The sequence below is a fragment of the Conger conger genome, chromosome 7 (genome assembly GCF_963514075.1).
Source record: "Conger conger chromosome 7, fConCon1.1, whole genome shotgun sequence".
Taxonomy (NCBI): domain Eukaryota; kingdom Metazoa; phylum Chordata; class Actinopteri; order Anguilliformes; family Congridae; genus Conger; species Conger conger.
This window is the reverse complement of record NC_083766.1, coordinates 60,588,356-60,614,238: the sequence shown is the minus strand read 5'-3', so window position 1 is coordinate 60,614,238 and position 25,883 is coordinate 60,588,356. Positions and strand designations below refer to the sequence as shown.

Below are 25,883 nucleotides of genomic sequence, written 5' to 3'. Positions count from 1 at the left end.
TCCCTTCCGCAGGATTTGTCATGCGAAGGGAAATGCTGCCACCTTGTGGTCAACTGATATGCTGTCCAGTGCCATTCCAAAATCCCATTGGTTGCCAATTCCATAATATATAATCATGATATTATTATAAATAACCCACTGTTCCTCTGTGCATTAGCATTCCTTGTGATCACAATCCACACTGCTGTCATCAACTTTGCCATTTATGTAAATTAATACATTACAGTAGGTCTTGTGATTAAACTTTTCCCCATCAACCAGAGCGATTTTATTAGATTTTTGTCATTGTTTTCAATTAAACACAATTGGAGCCTACCAAAGTTTTCAACTTTATTGAACCTGAAATTATAACCTAATTATATTATATACAAATTATAAACAAAAGAAAGACAGTTCCCTTGTAAAATTACAGATGTTTGCAAAGCAAGGAGTCATTTTGCTTGTAAAAGGCAAATGCCTGGCTATTTTAAAATGACCATGCATGTTAACCCCAGATAAGTATTATGTTAGCAGGTACAACCGGTTTTGTCTGGTAATCTGAGAAGGACCTATTTTCTAGGTTTTTTCTAGGTTTTTTCTTGGCCCTGCTGTAGGGTAATGCTGCATTAAAGGCATCAATCACTTTTAAGACTATGCTACTTCAACTCAAAAGCCAGCGGAGTTGAGTAGTTTTCATTTGTAAACCGTTTGAGCACTCAATTTCAATTCCTCTATCATGCATTAGATGTCCTAAGATCCAAAGAAATCTTGCACAGGATACTGCAGGAGAAATGGTCCAAATCTTTATTTTTACACTGAGCGAGGGAGGCACTTCCTCCATGCAGCTTGAGATTACAAATCCCTCCCCTTCAACAGAAACAAGAACTCCTGGTTTTTAACTTTTCAGTTGGTTTGGGACATGTTGAGAGACTTTGGAAAAACATTCCGTCCTGCAATACGATGTAAGTTTCCGAACTCCTTCATTCATCTTGCCTGTTTAGATTTGAGTTTGCATGTAAGTGATTGAAGAGACTGGCGCACACATTTGCATGTGCTACAGTCTCACTGTGTTTGAGTTATTGCAGGTTTATGTTGAAATGCATTCAGTTGATTTACTGAGCAGTTTGGACTGAGATTCACTTTAATTGACACACTTTGTGATCAATGCCCACACAACTGCTGATATGAAATGAACACTGTTTTATTTTCATGTCTAAGAATGTGCAATATACGCTTTTAAATGTATACAAATTCTGTCAGTTTGTGGACCCCAGGATTTAGGCATCTTCACGTATGTCTTTTTGAACTTTAGCAGAGTTTTCACTTTTAGCTGAAACAATCAGGAGATTGTTCCCCCCCCCCCTTTTTTTCCCCTCATGTTTTGTTCAGGAGTTTAGATCTTATCAAGGTCGCAAGCGAATCACTGCAAAGATTCTTGATTACACTGGCATCCGCGGTGGTTGCCAAAATGAAATCTAAAGCAAATTACCGCCATTTCTGGCCATCAACTTTCTTATCTTCAAGTATTGCTAAACTGATAGAAAAACCGCCACAGGGGCCTATGGTTATAAGTCTTGACCCCTATCTTCTTGTAACATTGACATACATAATAGAGATGAATAGCAAGTCTCTACTTCCTGTCGTGTGTGCTATTTTGGCCGACTGCCATCTGCCTACTTCTACTGTATGTCTGGGTGAAGGACCAGATTGGGAGATATAAATGTAGACATAAATGTGCTGCCACATTGTGGTAATGGCAAAATGAAAATGTATAAAAATACCCTGCAATGAAAGTTGAGAATGTGCACTTTAACCACATGTGAAGTGCTTGTCCTGCAGTATGGGGGTCATTTCATATACACCATATACACGTGCTACATTGCTTAATAAAATGTAAATAGTTTTTACTACTTTTAAAGTTAACATTTTTGACACAGATACAGTACATTCTGCATTTTGTACAGTACCTCTGCAAATGTAGCTGCAATATGGATAATGGTAGCACTGTCATTACAGTGCAGTACTGTATTTCATAATGTGGTTGTTCAATTAATTGCATGAACCTCTTGGCTAATTGTTGGCAGCAGATTGCTATAATTTTAACAACATTTTCCACACTGTGTAATTATGCTGCCGGCTATAGAATTGGCTTCATTCAAGCACTGGATGGGTCATTCAACTTTGATGGCTAGGTCTGGAGTTTGTTAACCGTAAACGATTGATTGAATCCAGGCCTGAGAGGTGCAGAATAATGTAAGCACACTAGGGCGCTCCAAGTGTAAGGGGAGCTGTGTGTTTAGGTCGGACAAGCTCGAACAGGAGTCAAGCTGTGTGAGTCTGGAGAGGTGTGTGGATGGTGCAGGCATGCAGAGGGAGAATCTTGTGGGTTTTTTTGGGTTATAGGGGAGGTTGATGAAATATATATTTATATACAAATTTCACCCCCTCCAAAAAATAAAAAATATAGTAATAATAATAATAATAATAATAATAATAATAATAATAATAATAGTGTCCTGGTTACTGCCATCCCTAGCCCTGAAAATGAAAGCGCAACAGTTTGCAGACGGCAAAGTCCAAAGGTTAGCACAGTAAACAAATGGAGTAGCTATATAACTATACAACTCCTCCTCTATTCTTTTCAGTTTCCTGAAGAAGTAGGGTCAACATGACGGCTTCCGATCATCAGAAACGGGATTTGGCTGAGCTTACTCCAGCAAGACGCAGAAGCCCCCTTAACAACATAAAGGTATGCTGTCCCCGAAAAAAGGTGACCCAAATGGCTGTGTTGTGCAATGCCCTGTTTTCTGGCTAGCTGCTCATCCAGCTCAGACTAGCTGCTAGCTAAACATGGCTTACCATGGTGTACCATGGTTTGACCAACTGAAGCTTTGTTTTGAAACAGCAGGTTGACCAGTGAATTTGAATACAAAAATGTGTTGTCCCTAATCTTGCTGCTGAACAGACTGCTGATTAATTCCTTGGAAACACTTTTAGGGAGTGTTGTGGCATTTGCCTGACCTTGGGCTTCTGGCAATGTTGCAATTCTGTTATATAAGACATATTGTTATAAATGTCAGACAAATGACATTAATGAGTTGCCCAGCTGTATGATAAAGATGTTTTGCTGAAGAGTTCATTCAACAGGAACAAGAAGAATATGCACATGACTGGAACAACATAGATGGTGCCAAGTGTGTAGTTGTGACTGTAAAATGCAGACTACATATACAGTATCAGAGAGATTGGTGCTGCATGTATTAAAGAGTGCCTTATCACTGCGGTCCTTTCCTGGACAATCTGGATTTTACATTTTCCCACCACAGTTTTTCTTCTTATTTATTTATTTATTTCGGATTTTTTCCCCCCTTTTTCTCCCAATTTGGTAGCCAATTGTACCCCGTCTTGCACTCAAACCCAAAGATAATTTGACAAGTAAATATCATGTACACAGAAATCTTGAGGCTTTTAAATTCACAAGAGGGAACAGCAAAGTGAACTCCAGGATATTCTTCAGCCTAAGCTCTGTTAACAGAACCTAAGGCGGGTGTATGTATATGTATCCACCTTTAGCCTATGGCCACAGTCTTATCTCTTAATTGCTGAGTATGAAAGTAATATCTCTGTTATGACATGAAATGGGAAGGCTATCAGTAAGCTTATCATAGGAAAGCAAGTATTCCAGCAAATTAGGCACTGGAAACACTTACTATTGACATGATAACAAAACTATTGACATAACATACCGACGTGGGTTTTTAAGGACACCCCTCAAGATATGATGTCCCAATAATTGGTGCAGATCACATGGACAAAAAACATGTAGTCAATATACTAGATACTTCACGATGAAACATCGCACATACAGGCAGTAGAGGCAAATACAGGAAGTAAATTGCCAGAAAGTGGCAAATCCTGGAGGGCTGCAGTGTCTGCAGGTTTAACTCCAGTCCTGGAGGGCCGCAGTGTCTCCAGGTTTAACTCCAGTCCTGGAGTGTCGCAGTGTCTGCAGGTTTACCTCCAGTCCTGGAGGGCCGCAGTGTCTCCAGGTTTAACTCCAGTCCTGGAGGGGGCCGCAGTGTCTGCAGTTGTACGTCACTCTGGATAAGAGCGTCTGCCAAATGCCATTAATGTAATGTAACTCCAGTCCTGGAGGGCTGCAGTGTCTGCAGGTTTAACTCCAGTCCTAGAGGGCCGCAGTGTCTGCAGGTTTAACTCCAGTCCTGGAGGGCTACAGTGTCTGCAGGTTTAACTCCAGTCCTGGAGGGCCGCAGTGTCTGCAGGTTTAACTCCAGTCCTGGAGGGGACACTGTGACTGCAGGTCTTTGGTTTCCTTCAATCAGTTGTAAAAGTAAGCCTTGGAAACCAGATGCACGGACTCTAAATCATTGACTTTGACAGTTAAGCACTGCGCATGTGTGTGTGTTTTTTCTCTTTAGTTTTTTGTCTTCTGCCATGGACTTCTCCAGCTGGGTCACCTTCTGTTGTCCGGCTACCTGAAGGGCTCTGTCTCCACCATCGAGAGGAGATATGGCTTTTCCAGTCGGACTTCAGGCCTGCTTGTGGCCTTCAATGAGGTAGGCACACAACACACCGCACCTATGGCTGGGACGGGGGGTGTGGTTTCCGCTCTCGTACCTGTGCAGGTTGGGAACACAGTGTGATGGGGTTTTCCCTCTCGTACCTGTGCAGGTGGGGAACACAGTGTGATGGGGTTTCCGCTCTCGTACCTGTGCAGGTGGGGAACACAGTGTGATAGGGTTTTCCCTCTCGTACCTGTGCAGGTGGGGAACACAGTGCTGATTGTGTTCGTCAGTTTCTTCGGGAGTCGGGTGCACCGCCCGCGGTTCATCGGAGGGGGCGGGATCATCGCCGGCATGGCGGGAATCATGATGGCCATGCCCCACTTCCTCAGCAGGCCCTACGAGTACAGCAACTCCATCGTCAGTAAGTGACCTCACTGTCGCCACCTGCTGGTGACCCCCAGTCATTGTGCTGGTGATGTTTCTGCAGGGATATTTTTAAATGAAACTTTTGAAAAATACCCCGACAGGAGGGCTACAGGCTGCAGAAGAGCAGGTTTACCACTTAGATGTCTTACCCCCCTAGTTCAATGCTGAGCTTCGAAAGACAGAATTGTTTTTTAGCCAAATGAAGCCTCAGTCAGTGGGGTGACTTTGGCCTGGGAGGTAAGAGCAGGTCTGACAGTTGGTCAGTGTCGAAGTGTCCCTGAGCAAGACACCTAACGTTGTTAGAGTTGGAGTGAAAACCTTCAGGATTGTAGATCTCCAGGAACAGGGTTGGGCAGCCCTGCTCTAGCTGTTGAATGAGGTGTGCTTTGTTAAGGTTGGAGTGAAAGCCTACAGGATGGTAGATCTCCAGGAACAGGGTCAGTGACCACTGATTGTTGTTTACAAAATGGCTGCAGACGCTCTGAACAGCAGTCTTTGCCTCATGGAGAGCAGCCCTCGCACTGAGGCCCTTCACCAGAACTGCACCGAGAACCAGAGAGATGACAACCAGGCCGTAATGGTCATCATGTTCCTGGGTCAGCTCCTCCTGGGCATTGGCTGTGTACCCATACAACCCTTTGGCATCTCCTACATAGATGACTTCGCCAGCAAGAGGAACTCTCCAATGTACCTTGGTAGGGGCAATCCTGCAATGAGTCATTCGATAATAGCATATGTGAAGTCCAGTGTATGCTGGAGATTTTACTTTACAGTAATCTTCTATAATGGGTGCACATCATCAAAAATGTATTCATTTATTAATGATTTATAGATAGCATAATGAATCAGGGTTGTACATAGTGCAGTCCTGGGTCAAATACTGTTTGTATTTCAAATACTTATTTCGGTATTATTGAATCACCTCATATAATTTTTACCGCAGCCAAAATGCATTTGACTAAAAAAAAAAAAAATTGTAAACATTGGTGAAAATACAATACAATACAAAAAAACATTTATTTTAATATTGTCAGGATTTCCCAGAGTTACCCTGCTAATTATCAATATATTTGTCATTATGTTTTCCAAAAAAAAAAAAACACATTTACATATTGTTTATGAAAGGGTGATTTTTTGGTTTTTACAGTGAAAACCTGGTAAAACCAGCAGTCCATGTGGCTCCCCTGTTTTGGGGACCCCCTGGTCAGACAGTATTTTTCTTGCAGGCATAGTCTTCGCCATAACCACGATGGGTCCTGCAGCCGGGTTCATCCTGGGCTCCTTCATGCTCCGTTTCTATGTGGACATAGACAAGCCCGGTGAGTTTCATCCCTCTTCCAGTTCACAGGACGCCTTCAAATATCGCTCCAATCCCCAAATAGGCCCCACTGTTCAGTATTGAATTCTGGACTGTGCAGGAGCAGGACTGCGGCCCAGTTTCAAAACAGACTTAACACAATATTGATACTGCCAAGGGGCCAGATGAAAAGACAAATGTCTTTTCTCTTCTGCAGACATGCATATTTGACCCTCATCTCCATTAAGGCTCTCCGAAGGCATTACAGTGGTGACGTCCCCCGTCAGGCATAAAATGAGACGCTCCAAAGGCAGAGCTGAACAGCTAAACCAAGTTCTGTCTCTCACTTTGAGTCCAACTGTAGGATCCTCCGTATCAGTATATTTATTATTAATAGAGTTGTTCGGTGTAGCCACAGCAGCGATGCTGGATGAGTACTCACATGTTTCAAAGCAAATACACAGAGAGCCAGTCCAGGAGCATTAGAAGCGTAACAAAATAGTCGAAAAATGAGTGTGGCACTATTTGTTTTAAACTTTTGGATTGAGGGAGGACACACCGCAGGTGTTCGACCTGGGCTTGCTCGTGAGCTGCAGGCTGTTTAAGGTTATAGCCTGCAGCTTTTCATCTCGTTAAAAACAGAAATGAGATCCTTACATGAACTCAGTCCCCTCAGCCTCTCGGCTTTGAGCAATTCAAGTCCATGAATACCAGCCCCAGGGAACAACAATATCAAAATGACCACTTTTACCAATCTATTCTTTGTTCTGTTGTTTGATACATGTTATTGCAAACACTGAATAATAATAATAATAATAATAATAATAATAATAATAATAATAATAATAATAATTGTTCATTAAATAATGAATCATTTTCACTAGGGCTCTCAGAGCTATGTGTCTGCAGGAGATGATGTTTGTGCATCTGTCCTGCTTTGTCCTCAGGTAAGGGTGTGAGGTTGACCAATCAGGACCCCCGCTGGGTGGGTGCCTGGTGGCTGGGCTTCCTTGTGGCTGCTGCCTTCCTCTTCCTCACCTCCATACCCTACTTCTTCTTCCCCCGTGAGATGCCGAAGGAGGTAGGAACAGTTGTTTAGTCCGCTGGCTGGCTCTTCACCTTGATAGATGGTCAACAATGTGGTTAACAATTTAGCTTGTTAGATAGTTAGCTAGTTGCATGGATCGCTTGCTTCTTAAACAGTCAGGTAGTTGGCTAGTTAGCTTGCTAGACAGTTAGCTAGTGGCTTGGATAGCTAGCTCGTTAAATAGTTACCTAATTGGCTGACTTGATAGCTTGTTAAATAGTACAGATAGTTGCTTGACTAGTTGGCTAGCTTTTTTCTTATTTATTCTTCTTATTCTTGATTCTGTTCCGCTAGTTTTATTCTCTTCCTGTGTTGTCAGGATGTTAGTGCAGCTCACATTAAAAAGAAATATGGCAATAACATCTGTGCACGCACACAGAGATCATAGAAGAGAAGAACACAATATTTAAACACAGTAATTAAATAAAAACATTGAGTCTGTCACACTGAACCTGTGCCTGCAGTCCACTTGCTTACATAAGAAAGAGACTGGGCAGCATCAGTGTACACCAGTGCTATGATGAATGAAAACACATGACAATGGCTACGTTTACATCCTTGCCAAAATGCTGAGTAATCAGTTTATGGCAGTATTCAAATTATTGTGTACACATGGATGTAATTGTGCAATTACTTCAATGATCTGTGTACTCAAAACTGAATAAAACACATGGATTTTTGGTGCATATGGATTCCTTACACTTTCATGCACTTCAGGTAGATGTCAAAGATCCGGGAAGAAAACAAACATGGCTGCCAATTAGTTGAGCATTAGATTATGGAACAAACCATTTAAATGGAGCGATTGGAGTAACTACGTTACTTACAGTATGTCCATGTGTATGCAGTAACGTAAAATAATGGCATAAGCAGACTACTCGGTATGCCATCTGAGATGCTCTTAGTTTACAGTGTGCTGGTGCCGATGGGATATCTGCCTGGATGATACATATTTTTTGGCACTCAGCAAAGGACAGCAAAGCTAGTTTTGTCTTGCCCAGAATGGTAATGCATGAAAGCCAACTATTTTAAATCAAGCATGCCTTGTTAGCTCTCCAGAGCGGTTGCACAACCGACGATCACTTAATGTGTCTCATCTGTCTCTCCACTGTTCAACTGCCAGCTTTGTGTACTTTCCCTGGCCTGTGATCGATCATCGGTCGGTAACTCAATGGTTGTGAGCACATCCTGGAGCCTTTTCCTTCAACCCCAACTAAACGCATTTTATTGCAGCAAGAGATTTTGATGAACTGAGAATTAGTTGAAACAAACACAAACTCAGACACAAGAACAGACAAGAACAGATATTGGGAAACACCCATTGTGTTCCTGTGAACTTGTTTGAGACTATATTTAATGGCCCACGTGAGGTTCTACAGGTTTGAACACAAAGAAGCAAGAATTGTTAAAGATCTCAAAAGCTTTCCTTATTCCCACCAAATATGTTGGAAGCATCCGTGCCCAATGAGAACAGAATTAATATCCCATCATTCATTACGAGGAGATAATAATAATAAGCTTACCACAAGCTTACAACTGTACAATTCACCAATAAATGTGACTAAAAACTAAGAATGAAAATGTTGCGAGAAACATTTTGTTACAATAGTTCACTGGAATAGTATATAGTTGACTAATCATAGAATAGAACTAGAGATGTGCATTTCCTCAAGAAAATGTGGAGTGTGATTGCGTCAAACCGTTGTTTGGACTATTGGACTATTGTTGCTACTGTTAATGCTAAGGTGAGCTGTTGCTAGTTGGTTGCTAAGGTGGTGCTAGGTGGTTGCTACCTTGTGACATTATCAGCTGGCGATGTAATGTCACAATGTTCAACATTTCACCATTCATTCTCTATGGGAGCTTTTCCTTGGAAAAAATATCTCTGAAAATCTTGGGAACATGGTTGGTTTAGTGATGATATCCTGAAAAACATGGGAGGAGTAAGTAGACAAAAATGTGGCAGAATAATAATAATAACATTGAATTTTGAATAACAGTAGCGTGCTGCTTCGCAATCACACTAATCATATAATTTCATACTTTTACCCCCCTCTTATTTTTGTATTTCACCAACTCTCTTAATTTCTAACATCTAACAGAATGCCAGCATGTTCTAACAAAGCAAAGAACTGACAATCATTCATTCATTTGTGCCACGTCTGGGCCCTTTTGGCCATCTGTGTTTCTCTGTTTCCTGGTTTCTGTCTGGGTCCCTGGTGTTCTTACGTCTTGTTTCCCCCTGTGGCCGCCGTGGTCTGTTTTCTCCATTCACTCTTGTCCGTTTGTTTCGCCTGCGCTCCGTTTGCTGTCTCCGCCTCCCACTCCTTGTATGTGCTTCCTTCCTGTCTCTTGTCATTTTCTTTCATTTCACCTGTTCCCTATCTGTTCATCAGTTCACACACCTGATTCTTGTTTTGCTTGTTATCTGTTCCATGTATACTGGTCTGTTTTGTTTGTTCAGGGCTAGTTCGTCATATCCCATATTCTGTGTCTGTCCCTGTATTGTCCTCTCCCTGGTTCTAGTCTCCTATACCCCGTGCCTTCACCCCTGTACCCTGTACCCCATGCCTTCACCCTGTACCCTGTGCCTTCACCCCTGTACCCCGTGCCTTCACCCTGTACCCTGTACCCTGTGCCTTCACCCCTGTACCCTGTGCCTTCACCCTGTACCCTGTACCCCGTGCTGTCACCCCATGCCTTCACCCCTGTAATTCTGTCTGGTTTGCTCTGGTTTGTGATCTCTGCCTGGTGTTTCGACTCTGTTTTGGATTATCCCATATGTACCCGTCTGCCTGGATTTTGACCATCGCCTGTTTCTGGTTGTGTTTTGGATCTGCCCCTTGTTCATTAAAGCCTGCCTTTTTTCACCTCCCTGAGTCTGCTCTTGGTTCCTCTGTCCAACAACCCCTGACAATGTGTAAGTTTTTTTTTGTACTGGATAGTTATTTCATTTTTATTTTTGTGTTACTAAACAAGATCTATTTAAAGTGATGAATGTGAAATCAGCTAATCTTCCGCCCTGAACGTTCCCGTTGGAGGTCAGCGGGATTTTGGGCAGGGAGAGTAGAAAAGGCCGGCACGGGCCGGCCTATAGATATCCGTGTGGTGGAATCCCAGAGTCCGCTGAAACTCCCGGTTTTCCTTTTCTCAGGATGCCGCCGGGGCCGATATGGAGGTGGAAACGAAGACCAAGGACAAGGAGGAAAAACCCAAATCTGACCCACTTCAGGACCTCACCCTCGTGCAGTTCCTCAGGAGTAAGTCACCGTTCCCCTCGGGAGTGAATAACTCTTTAACAAAGCAGATGTTCAAGGACCACACAGCGTGCCACTGCCACTGGAATTTGGCAGATGCCAAAATAAAATGATGTGCCCTTTTTATGTATAATCTTATTATGCAGCGACACTGGGACATGTGTGGAACACATAGGGGGCAGCCTATGCTTAGTCTAACCAACTGTAAGTCACTTTTGATAAAAGCGTCAGCTAAATAACATGTAATGTAATATAATGTCTCACCTTGAAGGCTTTACATCAACATCTGTACAAAGTTGTTTCCGTCAGGTGTGCCGCAATAAGGTGTGCTGTTTGCTTTTGGGATTATCCTGAATCCTGTGACTCAATGACCTACTTTCATGACAGAACATAATGTGCTATTGTATCCTTTTGTTGTTGTTCTTGAGTGATCGTAATTTCATCTAATTACAGTCATTATATATAAAAATTTCGTCTCTTATTAAACGTGGCTCTATAATTGCTTTTTTTTTTTTAAACCCCACCTTTTTTTTAATTATATTTCTTTTTGCACTTGACATCGAGCTTACAAAGGATTGTTCATTCATTCATTAATTCACTCATTCACTCATTTTTTAAACAGGCTTCCCCCTAATAGTCCTGAGGACTCTGAGGAACCCAATCTTCCTTCTGGTTGTATTGGCGCAAGTTAACCTAGCTGCTGTGGCAGCGGGAGTGGCAACATTCATGTCAAAGTTCATCGAGAAGCAGTTCACAAAGTCAACATCCTATTCAAACATGGTCATAGGTAGGTGATCAAGGCTCTCCTCATTAGTTTATATACTGTATTATAACTGTCTTTATTGCTATGGCATCTCTATAAAGGAAGTCATTTCTAAAGCATGTTGTGGCTATTGTACATGGGGTGGCTTTACTAGCCTTCATCCTGGTATGACAAAGGATCCATCCTAGCTATGGTCATAGGCAGGAATCCTGAATTCACAGGATGCATTTCTGGCTTTGTGTGTGTGTGTGTGTGCTATGGTGCATAAGGACCCGGGATTCTAAAGCTGTGTGTTTGTTTCTGAGCTGGCTTTTTTTTTCTCCTCCAAAATTCAGTGTTCTAGAACTCATTTGCTTTCAGTCACCAGTCGTGATTGTCACGTCAGCATTAGAATGTCCAGTGACCATCCCAATCGCATATTTGTGATCTAACACCTTAAAGTGCCTGTGTGACCAACCTCTTATTGCTTTGGTTAAACTGTCCAGAAGCCCTCCTATACAAAGCCCTTTGGAACCCCCTTGACCACAGAGCTCACAGAAGGTCACAGCTGTGGATAGCTGTTCCAGTTGTAATGCAGTTCTGTGGTCTAGAGGTTTCAAGCTGTGGTTTCAGCTTCAGATAAGCACACTGGAATTGACCCAATGGGGGTTTTCCACTGGTAAAATAAATCATTAATAAAATAGAGGAAACAAAATAATAAGAGTAAAGTAATGACAGAAGCATTTGAGGAATTTATAGTGTTAATGTATAACCAAGGAAATGGTTGCTTGTTAATTTGTCATATAATATGCTGGCTCAAAATAGCACTACTACTACTACTACTACTACTACTACTACTACTACTACTACTACTGCTGCTGCTGCTGCTGCTGCTACTACTACGACTACTATTACTGCTACTGCTACTACTGCTGCTACAACTGCTACTACTGCTAATAACAATGACAATAATAATAATAATAATAATAATAATAATAATAATAATAATAATAATAATAATAACTGTATTTATATTACACTTCTCAATTAATACAGTTCCTTTCCTTCTGCAAACACATTACGCACTTGATCAGGGGTGTCCAATCTTATCCAAAATCAACCAAAGTCGGGGCAGGTTTTTATTTTAGCCCAGCACTAAAACACCCGATTCTACTTATCAATGTCTTGATTGAAAACCATAATTAGCTACATAGTTTAAAACTAATTCAGGTTAGTTTTTGGATAAGATTGGACACACCGGCTATTTCTCCAGCTCCTGTTATTGTATTTCGACACCGATAACTTGGCGGAAAGTCAGCTCTGTCCTCTGCAGACGCTTTTGCGATCGGCCATGGATAGGAGCCCGCCGAATGCCTGAATGAGAGCGGAACCATTTGTCAAAAGAAAGAAAGCATTCACAGGAGCAAAAGTGAAAGTGCAATCACTGACACGCACAGCTGCACTGACTCTGTGGGTGGACCGCTCCCACGGTCGAATTACGACCGCGGCGCCCTGAAACGTGTCTGTCACTTCCCTCCCAGGGGGGCTGAACATTCCCGCGGCCACTCTGGGAGTCCTGCTGGGGGGGGCGGTGATGAAGAGGAGGGGCCTGTCGGTGAAGGCCATGGCCCGGATGTGCGCCACCACTGTGCTCCTCGGCATCCTCTTCGCCATTCCCCTCCTCTTCCTCGGCTGTCCCACGCAGAGCATTGCGGGGATTCACACCCCCAGGTGAGCCTCCAAATCTTACCAGCGTTTCAGTTTACCACCGCCTCGTGTGCATGTCGTGTCCTGTCAACAAATCTCTCAATCCCGTTGACCAAGGTTGAGAGCGAGATCATTTTTGAGACGGAGATAATTGAACACAATGCAGGTCTGACTCATTGCTATTTGCTGTATGCTTTTCACCTTAATTTTGTACAAAATGGGTTCATGTCAGTGCCCGTGTGCCCACAGGACTGTGATGATTTCACCTATAGGACTAGAATTTTCCATCTTTCTGCATATCACCTCCTTGCCTGGAGGTCTGTGCTGAATTAAAAAAATTAATAAAACAGGTTTCATATCTTTTGTCTGTTGTGTCTCCGCTGTGCCGGTTAAACATTTGCAGTGCGTGTCCTTCAGAGTGATCCTGGTTTTCATGATAACAATCACAACCAGGAGAGAAAAATACCGGAGCTTTGGAAATGTGGCGGTTGACAGACCTGAATGGAACGCAGTCTTTTGATTAGCTCATCTGAGGACAGTTGTGGCATTTCCTGCATACAGATAACGTGTGCGAGTTGTGGGAACAGAGGTTGTCACGGTGAAGAAAGCTGGCCGGGTGGGAGGCATCTGTAAGATTTCTCAGTAATTTGCCCGCCCCCATCCCCCTTACTCACCCCCTAACCCCTTGCAGTAATACCCCCCACCCCCGGCTTTCATCACGAATACAGCCAAGTGTTTCACTTCACAAAAAAGAAAACGCAAAAAAGAAAATCAACAATAAAAATCTATGCATAAACTCGATGCATAACCAAGGGTGCCAACAATCATCAGTGGAACACAATGTATTTTTTGTCCTGTTTTTTTCTTGTGACTTGCGTAACTCTTCGGTTGAGTAAACTTGCTGAGGGAGCTGCTGACGAGAAACATGTCTGTTCAGGCAGCCCTGTGGGAAATTCACACGGGCAAATTTCAGATTTTCTTTCTGTGCTGGGTTCAATTGTGCTTTGGAAAGGAAAAACTTAAAAGGCCAGGGTGCTAGGTGAGCCACATTTCCACGCATTGTGCTGCACAATGACAGTTTTCCAATTGTGCGCTACTGCTTCCAACCAATCCCGATGGGCTTTGGTGGTGCCCTGCTATTCACCCATCCGTCCTCCCTGGTCCTCATTATAGTCCAGGGTCAGACCTTGACCCTGAATTCTGGCCATCATTCCCACTTGCAGGGACGTGTTAGAAAATGTATGATAGCATTGCGGCGATGGAAGCTTTCTATGTGCTATCACTGTTTTTTTTTTTCATCCGTCCATCATTATTTATTTTTCCACGTTTTTTCATCGGTTAACCAAGGCAGAATATAATGCTGTCATATATGTATGGGAAGCTTACAGTCCCGTCTATGCAACGGTTTTATTTTTGGTACCCTAAAGTGAATAGGACTTGACCTTTCACTTCTTGTGATATAATCACATTGGCAATTTCGGAATGCCTCTAAACAAATCGTCTGGTGCTGCTACTTGCCTCACAGCAAGGAGGTCCTGGGTTCGGATCCCGGTCGGCCGGGGCCTCTCCGTCTGGAGGTTGCATGTTCTCCCTGTGTCTGCGTGGGTTTCCTCCAGGTACTCTGGTTTCCTCCCACAGGCCAAACACATGCAGGTCAGGTTAATTGGAGAGTCCAAATTGCCCCTAGGTGTGCTCCTGCCGTGGCCCTTGACCAAGGCACTGGCCTCAGAGCTGGAGCTGGTCCCTGGGCGCTGCACTGTGGCTGCCCACTGCTCCGAGGGAACTAGGATGAGTAAAATGCAGAGGACACAGTTCATTGTCTTTGAAGGCAATGACATTAAAGTTTAATCTAATTTAATCTAATAGAAAAAAGGCACGCCCAAGGCCCAGCGCTGGTGAGGCTCTGGGATGGCTGTTAACTGCGTTTACACCCAGTATTCTGCCGGAGTGTTCGGCCCTTTTCCCGACTGGCCTGACAGTGGGAATGCTGACTTCCTGGTTCTGGTGTCAGTCACAGGCCTCCAGGACCCCTGGGGTGCGGCCTGAAATGTGCCTGCGAGGCGGAGTCTTTCGACCCCGTGTGCGGCGCGGACGGCGTGGAGTACAGGTCACCGTGCCACGCCGGGTGCACCGTCATCAACATCAACTTCAAAGTTCTGGTGAGTGATCCGCCCTTCTTCTTCTTCTTCTTCTTCTTCTACTTCTTCTTCTTCTTCTTCTTCTTCATCTTATTTACATTTTTGACAGTTTCAAAACAAGAAAAAAAAAAAAGAAAAGGAAAAAAGACCTGTGCAAAAGTTTCAACTACAATGTCTGGACTGACCTTGAATATTAGCCTGTAGAATTGATTTTGTTTTTTTGCAGATTATACTTTAGAAACAATAAACAATAACCATAAAAAAAACAATCTTGCTTTAAAAATTTAAACCAGGGGTGCTACATTTTTTGCACCGCACTGTGTATTAAACAAGCAATTCAGATGAAGTACCATGCTCAAGGATACGGCACATTTCAGCAATTTCAGAGGTAAAGCCCGCCCGGCTCCTTCACTAATATTGTTGATCCAGTTTTTCTCGGTGGATCAGAATCCCTTTCAGCATTAAGGAGCATAATGACAAATCAGTGACTCATCCACGACTGATAATTAGTGGGAATTAAAGTCAAGGACTTTTATGTGGAATGTTCGTCAGCATCTAATTATTTGTTTCTGGCTCGAGCTAATATTTTCCGACTGTTGTGCAACTTTCCATGGGATAGTATAAAATTGGCTCAGATTTTTGAGTACGGGAAGGTACGCTTTGGAAACAATGCCAGATGAGTCTAGTCACCAGTGTTACAAAGACGATTTCCTATCAGTCACTGACCAGGGTTATTCACTGACAGAAAATGTCAGGTTAATATAAACTTTATAAAAATAAAGATTCTGCTTATGCTGCTCTTTATTCCATACGATAGTTTATATATGTACCCAGGTAGAAAATACATGTGCAACATTGGCTTTAAACTCCGATTGGATTATTTTACTCTTTTTCATATATTATACCCTGCCCGTTTCTCCGATATTTTAATCATGAATTGTGCTTCTCAAATCTCTGATACTGCCTCCTTTCACTTTTTCTGCTCATATTTCAGTAACGTCACTGTGCTTGTTTAAACACCGCTCATGAATCCTTCAAAGTTAACCGCAACTTGACTTCTGGGAATGCAACGTGTCAACACTGGCCTAGAGAATACCTTTCTCTTTCGCTTGGCTTCTCTTAATCTGTGTCTGGTCTCACTTAACCGCTTTATCTCAATAGCCATGAAACGTGTCTTATTTTTTCAAGCCGTTTTCTCCCTCCATGAAATGCGGAGGGAGATGCGGAAATTCCAGTTTTCACTGGCGTTTTAGTTAGACTGCGAGGTCTTAAACAAATGTTCTCCTTTCCCCCTCATGGCTACCACTTAAAAACGAGAAAACTGAAATAACACGGACACTAAAATAAACTAAGAACCCCACAGAAGCGGGAACATAAAAAATGCTTGAACTATTGTTTGCTCATTCGCGGTAGCGTGCAAGCTAACTAGTGGCGTGTTTGGCAGTTCACTAACATTGCATAGCTATTTTCTTTTTCTATTTACTATATTATTCTTGTCATGACATTGTTATTAAAAACGCTTTTATTTTGATGGTTTCTATAATATGTATATCTTCATATTCGGTAAGCTTTTTATGAAAGCAATGACTCACTCCAGGACGTGATATATTGTAGCTAAAGACTAAATATTGTAATTTTTATCAGTGATAGTGATAGTGATAAAACGCCCCTTAGCTGTGCTAAAATTACAACATACAGTGGTGTGAAAAAGTGTTTGCCCCCTTCCTGATTTCTTATTTTTTTGCATGTTTGTCACACTTAAATGTTTCAGATCATCAAACAAATTTAAATATTATTCAAAGACAACACAAGTAAAAAAAAAAAAAAAAAACTGCGTTTTGTGTTCACTTGGGTTGTCTTTGACTAATATTTAAATTTGTTTGATCTGAAACATTTAAGTGTGACAAACATGCAAAAAAAAAAAAAAAAATCAGGAAGGGGGCAAACACTTTTTCAGACCACTGTACCACTGCCTGTCGTGAGTATACTAGTAGCTTCATGATAGTCATGAGTCTAGCAATGGCCATTGCACTGTGATGAGAGATACTGTCAAATATTAGTAGTGACAGGGCTCCATAACCATTATAATAAGGGCGAAAACATAATTACATAATTAGGCTTTATTATCATTATTGCCAGTATAATTATTGTTGTATCACCTCTGCAAACTACTTAGGTTGAACTTCCACTCACAGTCAGCTAACGAGATTTCCCCGAAAGGCCTAAAGTGAAGTGTCTGGAATGTTGGGTCCCAGTCATTTCCTTAGTAGGAAGTGAAACCACTTGATGGTAAAGTGAAATGACATAAGATGCACTCGTGTGCAGCTTTTCCTAGCTTTGTTGTTTGGGCAGTTAAGTTACATAATGCCCTTTCACTGCAAACCCCCCCCCCCCCAAAAAAAAAACAAAAAAACAAGTCTGTCTCATTTTAGCCTTATTTTCAGACTTGCTGAATAAGACAAAACATATCGCTAATGAGGTGAGACAGTTTGACTCATTTCAAGATTTGCCAATGGGGTAAGAACATTTCACTTGTTGAGCAAACAGTTACTTAAAACAAGCTAATATTTTCTGCTTGAGTGAACAAAAACAAGATTTTAAAACTCATTTCAAGGTTAAAACAGTTTAAGACGTAGTTTTTTGTAGTGCCCTGCTGGAAAAAAAACAAAACATCTGAAGGTAGGTTTTGAAACAGCTGGTAGCTGGTTGACCAGTTCAGACCAGCTCCCAGCTTGACATGGTTTGACCAGGTCAAACTATGTTTTAAACAACTGGTAGCTGGTTGACCAGCTCATGCCCAGCCAGACCAGCTACAGGGCGGCCTGTAGCGTAGCTAACCCTGCATTGCTCCAGGGGAGGATTGTCCAGGGGAAGATTGTCTCCTGCTTAGTACTAAACTAAACTATACATTGCTCCGGATAAACTGTATGTCACTCTGGATAGGAGCGTCTGCCAAATTCCATTAATGTAATGTAATGTAATGTAATACCCAGCTAGACCAGCTCATGCCCAGCTAGACCAGCTCAGTTATCAAGCTGGCATGGCTGGATTTCACAGCGGGCTGTGCGTGTCCTCTGTCCCCTGCAGAACTACACTGCCTGTAGCTGTGTTGGCGCCTCGAATGGATCCCAAGACTACGCTGCTCCTGGCACCTGCAGTACCCGCTGCTCACACCTCTTCATCCCCTTCATCATCATGTCCACCCTCACCTGCTTCTTCCTGCCCTTCTCCCAGACCCCCTCCTTCATGATGGTCCTCAGGTACGCGCCCGTCTTGGTCTGTCTACACAAGCAGGGCACCCCAAAATGTGTCCTGCCACCCCCAAAGCCCACCTTCTCCTTCATTGTTGATGATTGGTGATTTTTCTCTTTTCCACTGACAAAATACATTGAAGGAATGCAGAAAACAAAAAATTTATATGCAAGAAATCTAGGGTGCCTTTTGCACAGTAATTTACAAACCAGCAGGACACCCCAAAATCTATCCTGCACCCCCATACTCCACCCACTTCTTCATGGTGATCTTGAGGAATGTCTGTCTTAGTCTATACTAGCAGGGCACCCCATAAACTGTAACGCAAATCCCCACAACTTTCCTTCACCAACACCTGCCCTCCTCTGTGATGATGTAGATATGGATATGTCCATCTTATGCAATGTCTATCTCAGGGAGTTAGCTGGAGTCTTGGTCTTAGCTCCCTGTATTGAGCAGTGTGCATTTAAGGCCCACCATGGTAAACATGTCAACATGTCAGGGGGGAAGGGGGGTTTCAACATCAGCGCATTCACAGAGAATGGGGAGGGATAAACAGTGTTGTGGTTTGAGGATGTTTGTTGCTGCAATTCCTCTCTTGACCGTTAGAAGTGCAAAATTTACTGGGTTCAATAAATCCATTTCTTTTCTCTCCTTTCCAGGACAGTGAAACCGGAGGACAAGTCTTTTGCTGTTGGGGTCCAGTACATGCTCTTCAGAGTATTGGGTGAGTGGGAGAGAACATGTTGCAAGATCTCTTCTTCCTCCTCCTCCAAATTCTTCAAACCCTTCTCACCACCTGGGACCCATTTGCCCAAAATGACTCCTCCGCAAACATCTTAGCAGCAGGATAATTAAAGGCCGCTCATGTGGCTTTAGTGTGGGGGGGAGAAGAAGAGCTACAAACATTCTCACCATTGACTCATTCTCACAACCCCCTTATGAAAGTGTATTTTCTCATAAGTTGGAATATGAGAATGCCTATATATACTAATTCGTTTACTAAATAGTTTGAGTGGTACCAGACCCGGATCAAATAAGTAATGGTTTTGGATTCAAATACTTTTCTGTACTCGATTGATATTGCCTGGTGCAATTGAGCCAAATAAGAGGACCAAAAGGTGGGGTAGGCATACCTTTTGAGAGGGTTTCATAGGATCCAATACAACAGACAAGCTCAGTAAAGCCTAAAAAAGTATTTGAATCCGAAACAGTTAGATACTTGACCCAGGAGGCCTGAGTGGTATATACCTAGTTTGAGTGGACCTGAACCCATTTGAACCTGTCATGACTCTCTCTTAAAAACTGTTAGGGAAAAATACCCTTTTTAACATTTCTTTGCATCGTCTCATGAAACAGATCCCAGTAAAAACAACGATAGCTATACTTCAGTTTAACTTTCTTATTTATTTGCAAAGAAATTACAGAAAGTGAGAAAGCTTACCGGCTTTCTGATTTTAATCAGACGTAGTAAGACTCTTATACACATTTTTCCAGAAGGGGGGGCTTTACCAAAACAAAAATACAGGAAGCTGGTCACTAACATTTATCAGTATTTTGTCTTCTGAATACCCCTTGTTGACCTTGCTGTAAGACCAGAATGTGCTAGCTACCCCCTTCCAGGAGAAGCAGAGATATGGTCAAAGGCTGTCTGTCTGCTGGTAGTAAACACTTAATTCAGAAAGTGGTCTAATAGTAATAAGGATTAACACTAAAAGGTTATTTTTAATCATGTGATTGTCTTTATGTTCACACAAATTGTCAATTAAGAATAAATTAAGAATCAATTAAGAAAATTACCTTTACAAGAGTCATTGCCCCCAAGTCTTATCAAAGCAAAAAGCTCAGTGTTCTCAGGAAAGACAACAGCATAGACCCTTGCAAAATCAGCCAAGTTTCATTACCAATACACCATGGCTGTAGCTATCCAAAATAATATTGCTTTAATTATGTTTCTATGTACAAACTCATTAAATGTTTTATTGCCTTGTCTGTCAGTTGCAACACAGTAGTAATGCAGTTGCACCATTGGCATTTAGTGGATTTATGATTTGGACATTTGCAAAATGACTGTAATCAGCACTGTACGTATGCATTGCACATATCATTAAGCATGGCTTGGTTCCAGCTAGTGGCCCACAGAGCTGTTTTTTCAACTTGTGGCCATTTTATTTCCTTAGCCTTTCTGCCAGCCCCGGTGATATATGGAAGTGCCATTGACTCAGCGTGTATCCTGTGGGGGAAGAAGTGCAAAAAGGATACTGCCTGTCTTTACTACAACCTGGATTGGTTCAGACAAAGGTAATATAGTTCTGTTTTCATGTATCAACTGGCTCATCTGTAGTACTGTTTGACCTGTAGGGTGCAAAATAGTCACTGACTTTCCTGTTGTACTGTGTGGCCTGTTGACCTGTAAAATAGTCACTGACTCTCCTGTAGTACTGTGTGTGGCCTGTAAAATAGCCACTGACTCTCCTGTGGTACTGTGTGTGGCCTGTAAAATAGCCACTGGCTCTCCTGTAGTACTGTGTGTGGCCTGTAAATTAGTCACTGGCTCTCCTGTGGTACTGTGTGTGGCCTGTAAAATAGCCACTGGCTCTCCTGTAGTACTGTGTGTGGCCTGTAAAATAGCCACTGACTCTCCTGTAGTACTGTGTGTGGCCTGTAAAATAGCCACTGACTCTCCTGTAGTACTGCGTGGCCTGTAAAATAGTCACTGGCTCTCCTGTAGTACTGTGTGTGGCCTGTAAAATAGTCACTGGCTCTCCTGTAGTACTGTGTGTGGCCTGTAAAATAGCCACTGGCTCTCCTGTAGTACTGTGTGTGGCCTGTGAAATAGTCACTGGCTCTCCTGTAGTACTGTGTGTGGCCTGTAAAATAGCCACTGGCTCTCCTGTAGTACTGTGTGTGGCCTGTAAAATAGCCGCTGGCTCTCCTGTAGTACTGTGTGTGGCCGGTAAAATAGTCACTGGCTCTCCTGTAGTACTGTGTGTGGCCTGTAAAATAGTCACTGGCTCTCCTGTAGTACTGTGTGTGGCCTGTAAAATAGTCACTGGCTCTCCTGTAGTACTGCGTGGCCTGTAAAATAGCCACTGGCTCTCCTGTAGTACTGTGTGATATCCCTGGTTTAGGTCTTACGAGGGTCAGTGGAGTGCATGAGCACCTGAGAGGTGCAGTTAATGCAATAAGTTCCAATAAAGAGGAGTGGAAGTGTCCGACTCACAGGATGATGATATGACATCAGCACCATGAAATGAAAGTGTGCTCTGGATAAATGAAAGGGTGCAGTACGAGTGGTATTAGCTCAGGTATTAAGAGCAGGCGTCTGGCAGTTGGAGAGTCTCCGGTTCAATCCCGCCCTGGGTGTGTCGAAGTGTCTTACCTAACCCCCAAAAATGCTCCTGACGAGCTGGTTGGTGCCTTGCATGGCAGCCAGTCACCGTTGGTGTGTGAGCTTGTGTACGAATGGGTGAACGAGATGCACCAATTTTACAGCGCTTTGGATAAAGATGCTATATAAATGGCAACCATTTACCGTATATCCTCATGTTAATCGATGAAGAGTAAAAGAGTAAGAGAAACACAAGGTTTCGACCTCTCTCCCTCTCAGGTACCTGGGCCTGCAGGCATTTTTCCTGTGCGGAGCGTTCGTGTTCTTTCTGCTGTCCTACCTCGTCCTGCGAAGACTTCACAGACAGCAGCAGCCTGTGCTGCTGAACGGGAAAGACGCTAAAGCTAACGCTAACGGTGATGCTAACGCTTCCAAACCGCTGCTGATTGAAAGGAAGGAAATTGTGTCTGTAGTGTGATTATTATTATTATTATTATTATTATTATTATTATTATTATTATCTTTAGCATAATACTACGACTACTATTACAAAAAGTATGCTACTACTATTAATAATAGTAATACTAATTATACTACTACTACTAATAATAATAATATTAATAATGATAATAATAATAAAAATAATAGCAATGATAAAACTCACCTCAGCCACTGCTAATGTGTTGACACTTGCTACACATCAGCTAAGGATATGAGAGAGATGAAATTAATGAGCCAGTTAAACTGGGATATGATGGGGTGGCCAGATTTGAGGCTTTTTTGTGTGGAGAGAGAGAGGCATTGGATAATGAGGGAAAACGTAGGAGCCAATCTTCTCATTCCCTTTTTAATGAGAAATGGCATTCTGGGATACTGGAGGACCCTGGAATGTTTTTTTTAATGGAAATGCTGTAATAGGGTGCAGCTGTTTGAGTCAAAGAGACAGGGAACTGGAGAGCGAAAAAAAAAAGAAAAAAAAAAAAGAAGACTGCTCTCATTGTTTGAGGGTAGGCAGAGCGTTTTTGTTCCACACCTGCTTGACTGTTCGAATGTTTAGACTTAGATCCTTAATAAGCCAAGAGCCTGAAAGATGATAAGCCCAGTGCCTCGAGCCCAGGCTCATAAGCTTGATATGTAATCCAATAATGCAGACCGGGGTTTGGACGGAGCTAAATCCATGACTCCCGCCGCTGATCTATTGCTGGTGTCTGTTCCAGAGCAGAGCAGAATTACTGAGCTAGCCAGATAACTGCACCGAGTAACAGCTTTTTTAAAATTTTTACGCATTTACACATTCACATTTTGAGAGGGCGCAGGGTTTTGCTCAGTGCAGTTATACGGCTAACTCGGAAATCCTGTTTTGTGGAAGTGCTTCTACTTCTGGAGTTACTGGCACAGGCATGCTTGTGCTATTCACATGCTATAGCCGCTTCCTGGTGCTAAACAATAGCCATGCACCTTTTGTTTTTGCCATCGATTGATGTCAAGAGATTGTTTTTTGTTTTGTTTTTTATTATTATAACAGAGTGTTTGTTGTTTTACACCACAGATATTTCAATTTGTGTTGATGTGCAAAGCAAGAGTGAATAGCAGGACAAAAATAGCCTGCTTGAATTGTTTGAAAATGTGAACCACAATGTAATACGTCTTGTTGCTCATTTGTACTATTTTGGAACTGTTTCAAAGCTTGTGGTGAATATAATGTTTACCCATTGGCTTGAAACTACAATACGAACAGAACTCTGAACACACACTCAAAGATATGCAAGACGTTTACTGTAGAATGTACAATTCTATTACTGTATATATGGCATTTTCCCCTGGCCAGACATGTGAAATTCACTGAATCTGCAAACGTAGCATCCACATTAAAAAAGCTGAACATGTTATTCACTGCTGTTGTTCGCACATTCAACTCATTCTTTGTTCATAGTTTATCATCCTTGGTTTGTCTAGTTGCTTCCGCAGATGTGAACTATTAAGCCTTCATGCTTTGACTGCATGGCCAAACAAAGTCTGGATTTAGTCATCATTTGACCCTAATTTTGAAATGTGCCCCCACCCCTACTCACTCCACCTCCTCTTCCTTAAGTGCAGCGTTACACAAGAACCACTTCGGCTTCAAGTAAAAGTTAAGGCCAGACTTTCATTGTCTCCAGAGCCAGAAGCCCTTTCATGACCACAGCCCAACACACAGATACAATAACTGGTCTGATTATGGGAATACCTGATCACACCTTCACTTAGATTCTATAAAACGCTTTTGTGTAAAAAAAAAAAAAAGAATAAACAAGCTTTTATATTTTTTATATTGTCTTCTTACAGTTATTTGTTTGGCTACAGGGCTTCATCAATGCCATCTGGTTTTTGTTGAGCCTTGTGGAACTTTGTCCGCATAATGTGTTCTTTTCCATGATGTGTTCTAGTTACCGCTTCATCATTCCTCTCTGACAGTGGCTCTGCAATGCGAATTCAATTCAATCAAATTGAATTATTATTCGGGCCACTTCCTTTAGAAGTGGTCGGATAAACCTACTTGTACAAGTACAGGCCTTTATGAACTTCCTGGCTCTCATTCAGCTGCCTTTTACATGGAAATCTTGCTTTTAATGTTGTTTAAACATCTTTGTTTTATGACTTTGTTACAATTAAACCGGTGCGCAGAGCTGTTCAGACTGTCTTATTTCTTTCTGTCCTTTCACGTAACCCATGACAACTGCACTGCAAAAAGTATTATTTTATGTGGACTTACAATCTTATTTCTATTATTCTAAATAAAAGATTGTTGAAAAAGTTTGCCATTGAGGTTCATTTCACAATTTCTCAATGGGTTAGGACAATTTCACTTGTCAAGCAACAACTAACTTAAGACAAGCTTATATTTACAATTTCAAAGACAGAAATAAGATTTAAAATCTCATTACCAGACCAAAACCCTTGTTTTTTGCAATGTGACAGAATACAGATTCACAGACAGCTGACATTGACTCCGGTCATAATTTTTTTGTTCTTAACTTAAAAAATCTGCACCAGTACTGTAAGCTTGAGGAGGTGCGGAGAGCCAGGTGCGACTAAGGGGGTGACCCCTTGTAAGCGGACCCACAAACGAGCCCGCCACTAAGACCCCGGGGGGGTAGAGGAGACAGCACAGTACACGGAGACAACTCCGCACAAATAAAAGAAAGAGCCCCAAATAACGGCTCAGGAAATAAAAACTACCCTCCAAAACCAGGGCGAAAATCACAAACGAAAAATGAGTGCGTAAAGGCTAGCACTACTGCCCCGGACCGGGGAAAACCCAAAATAAAAGTACAACCCAGTATAAAAGACTGGGCTAACGAAAATAAAAACTCAGGAGTCGCAGCTCCGAAAAAACACACAAACCAAAATACAAAATACCGGGGACAACGTCCCTCACCCACGGACTCACACGAGCCGAAAACAAAACGAAACAAAGAACCAAAGAACCTACAGGAAGGCGGCTGCAGTGTACACACACTAATGCGCAGACCCCTTCCTTACCTTTTCTGAACACAGAACCAGCACAATACCTGACTCGAATGCTGAGTCTTACCATGTGCTAATACCGGCTAGGTGGCAGAGCGAACAGTGACACCGAAGCGAAGACTGAGGGGAAATGCGGGCTTTAAGTACCTTCAGGAGGTAGACATCACGTAAGCACTAATGACCATCAGGTGAAAGTAATAAGTCCCCTGATGGCCACAACCAGTACTACCTCCAACCCTGACAGGACCCCCCTTCTAAGGAGCGGCCCCAGACGCTCCTTCAGCCCCCCGCCTGCGGAACTCATGGATGAGCTCCGGGTCCAGAATGTTCCTAGTGGGGACCCAACAGCGCTCCTCAGGACCATAGCCCTCCCAGTCCACAAGGTACTGTCTGCCCCTGCCCACGCGACGCTCAGCCAGGATGCGGCGCACAGTATAGGCCGTACCCCCGTCAACTATCCGTGGAGGCGGTGGAGGTACCTCCGCCGGGGCCAGCACGCTGGTGAATACCGGTTTAAGGCGTGAGATGTGGAAGGTGGGATGGATCCTCATGGACCGGGGCAGTTGGAGTCTCACCGTAACTGGGTTGATCTTCTTGACAATGCGGAAAGGGCCCACATAGCGGGGGGCGAGCT

The 25,883-nt window shown here is 42.7% G+C and overlaps 1 protein-coding gene across 1 annotated transcript; it reads left to right on the top strand.

Moving 5' to 3' along the window:
- Positions 1–851: 851 nt before the first annotated feature.
- On the top strand, positions 852–24,000 carry slco2b1 (solute carrier organic anion transporter family, member 2B1). The gene is made up of 15 exons (XM_061248583.1): positions 852–941; positions 2,625–2,728; positions 4,419–4,556; positions 4,764–4,926; positions 5,408–5,626; positions 6,158–6,250; positions 7,176–7,309; positions 10,470–10,575; positions 11,195–11,359; positions 12,856–13,045; positions 15,033–15,180; positions 18,247–18,419; positions 19,074–19,138; positions 20,592–20,712; positions 22,022–24,000. The coding sequence occupies exons 2-15, from the start codon at positions 2,648–2,650 to the stop codon at positions 22,218–22,220; spliced, it is 1,995 nt and encodes a 664-aa protein (XP_061104567.1). The 5' UTR covers positions 852–941; positions 2,625–2,647; the 3' UTR covers positions 22,221–24,000.
- Positions 24,001–25,883: the final 1,883 nt, after the last annotated feature.

Bases quoted from the DNA above. Each gene is read 5' to 3' on its own strand.
- slco2b1 (XM_061248583.1), top strand. From the start codon at position 2,648: ATGACGGCTTCCGATCATCAGAAACGGGATTTGGCTGAGCTTACTCCA. The intron at 4,927-5,407 runs GTAAGTGACCTC...AAATGGCTGCAG, and splicing joins GTACAGCAACTCCATCGTCA to ACGCTCTGAACAGCAGTCTT. The intron at 19,139-20,591 runs GTGAGTGGGAGA...TTATTTCCTTAG, and splicing joins CATGCTCTTCAGAGTATTGG to CCTTTCTGCCAGCCCCGGTG.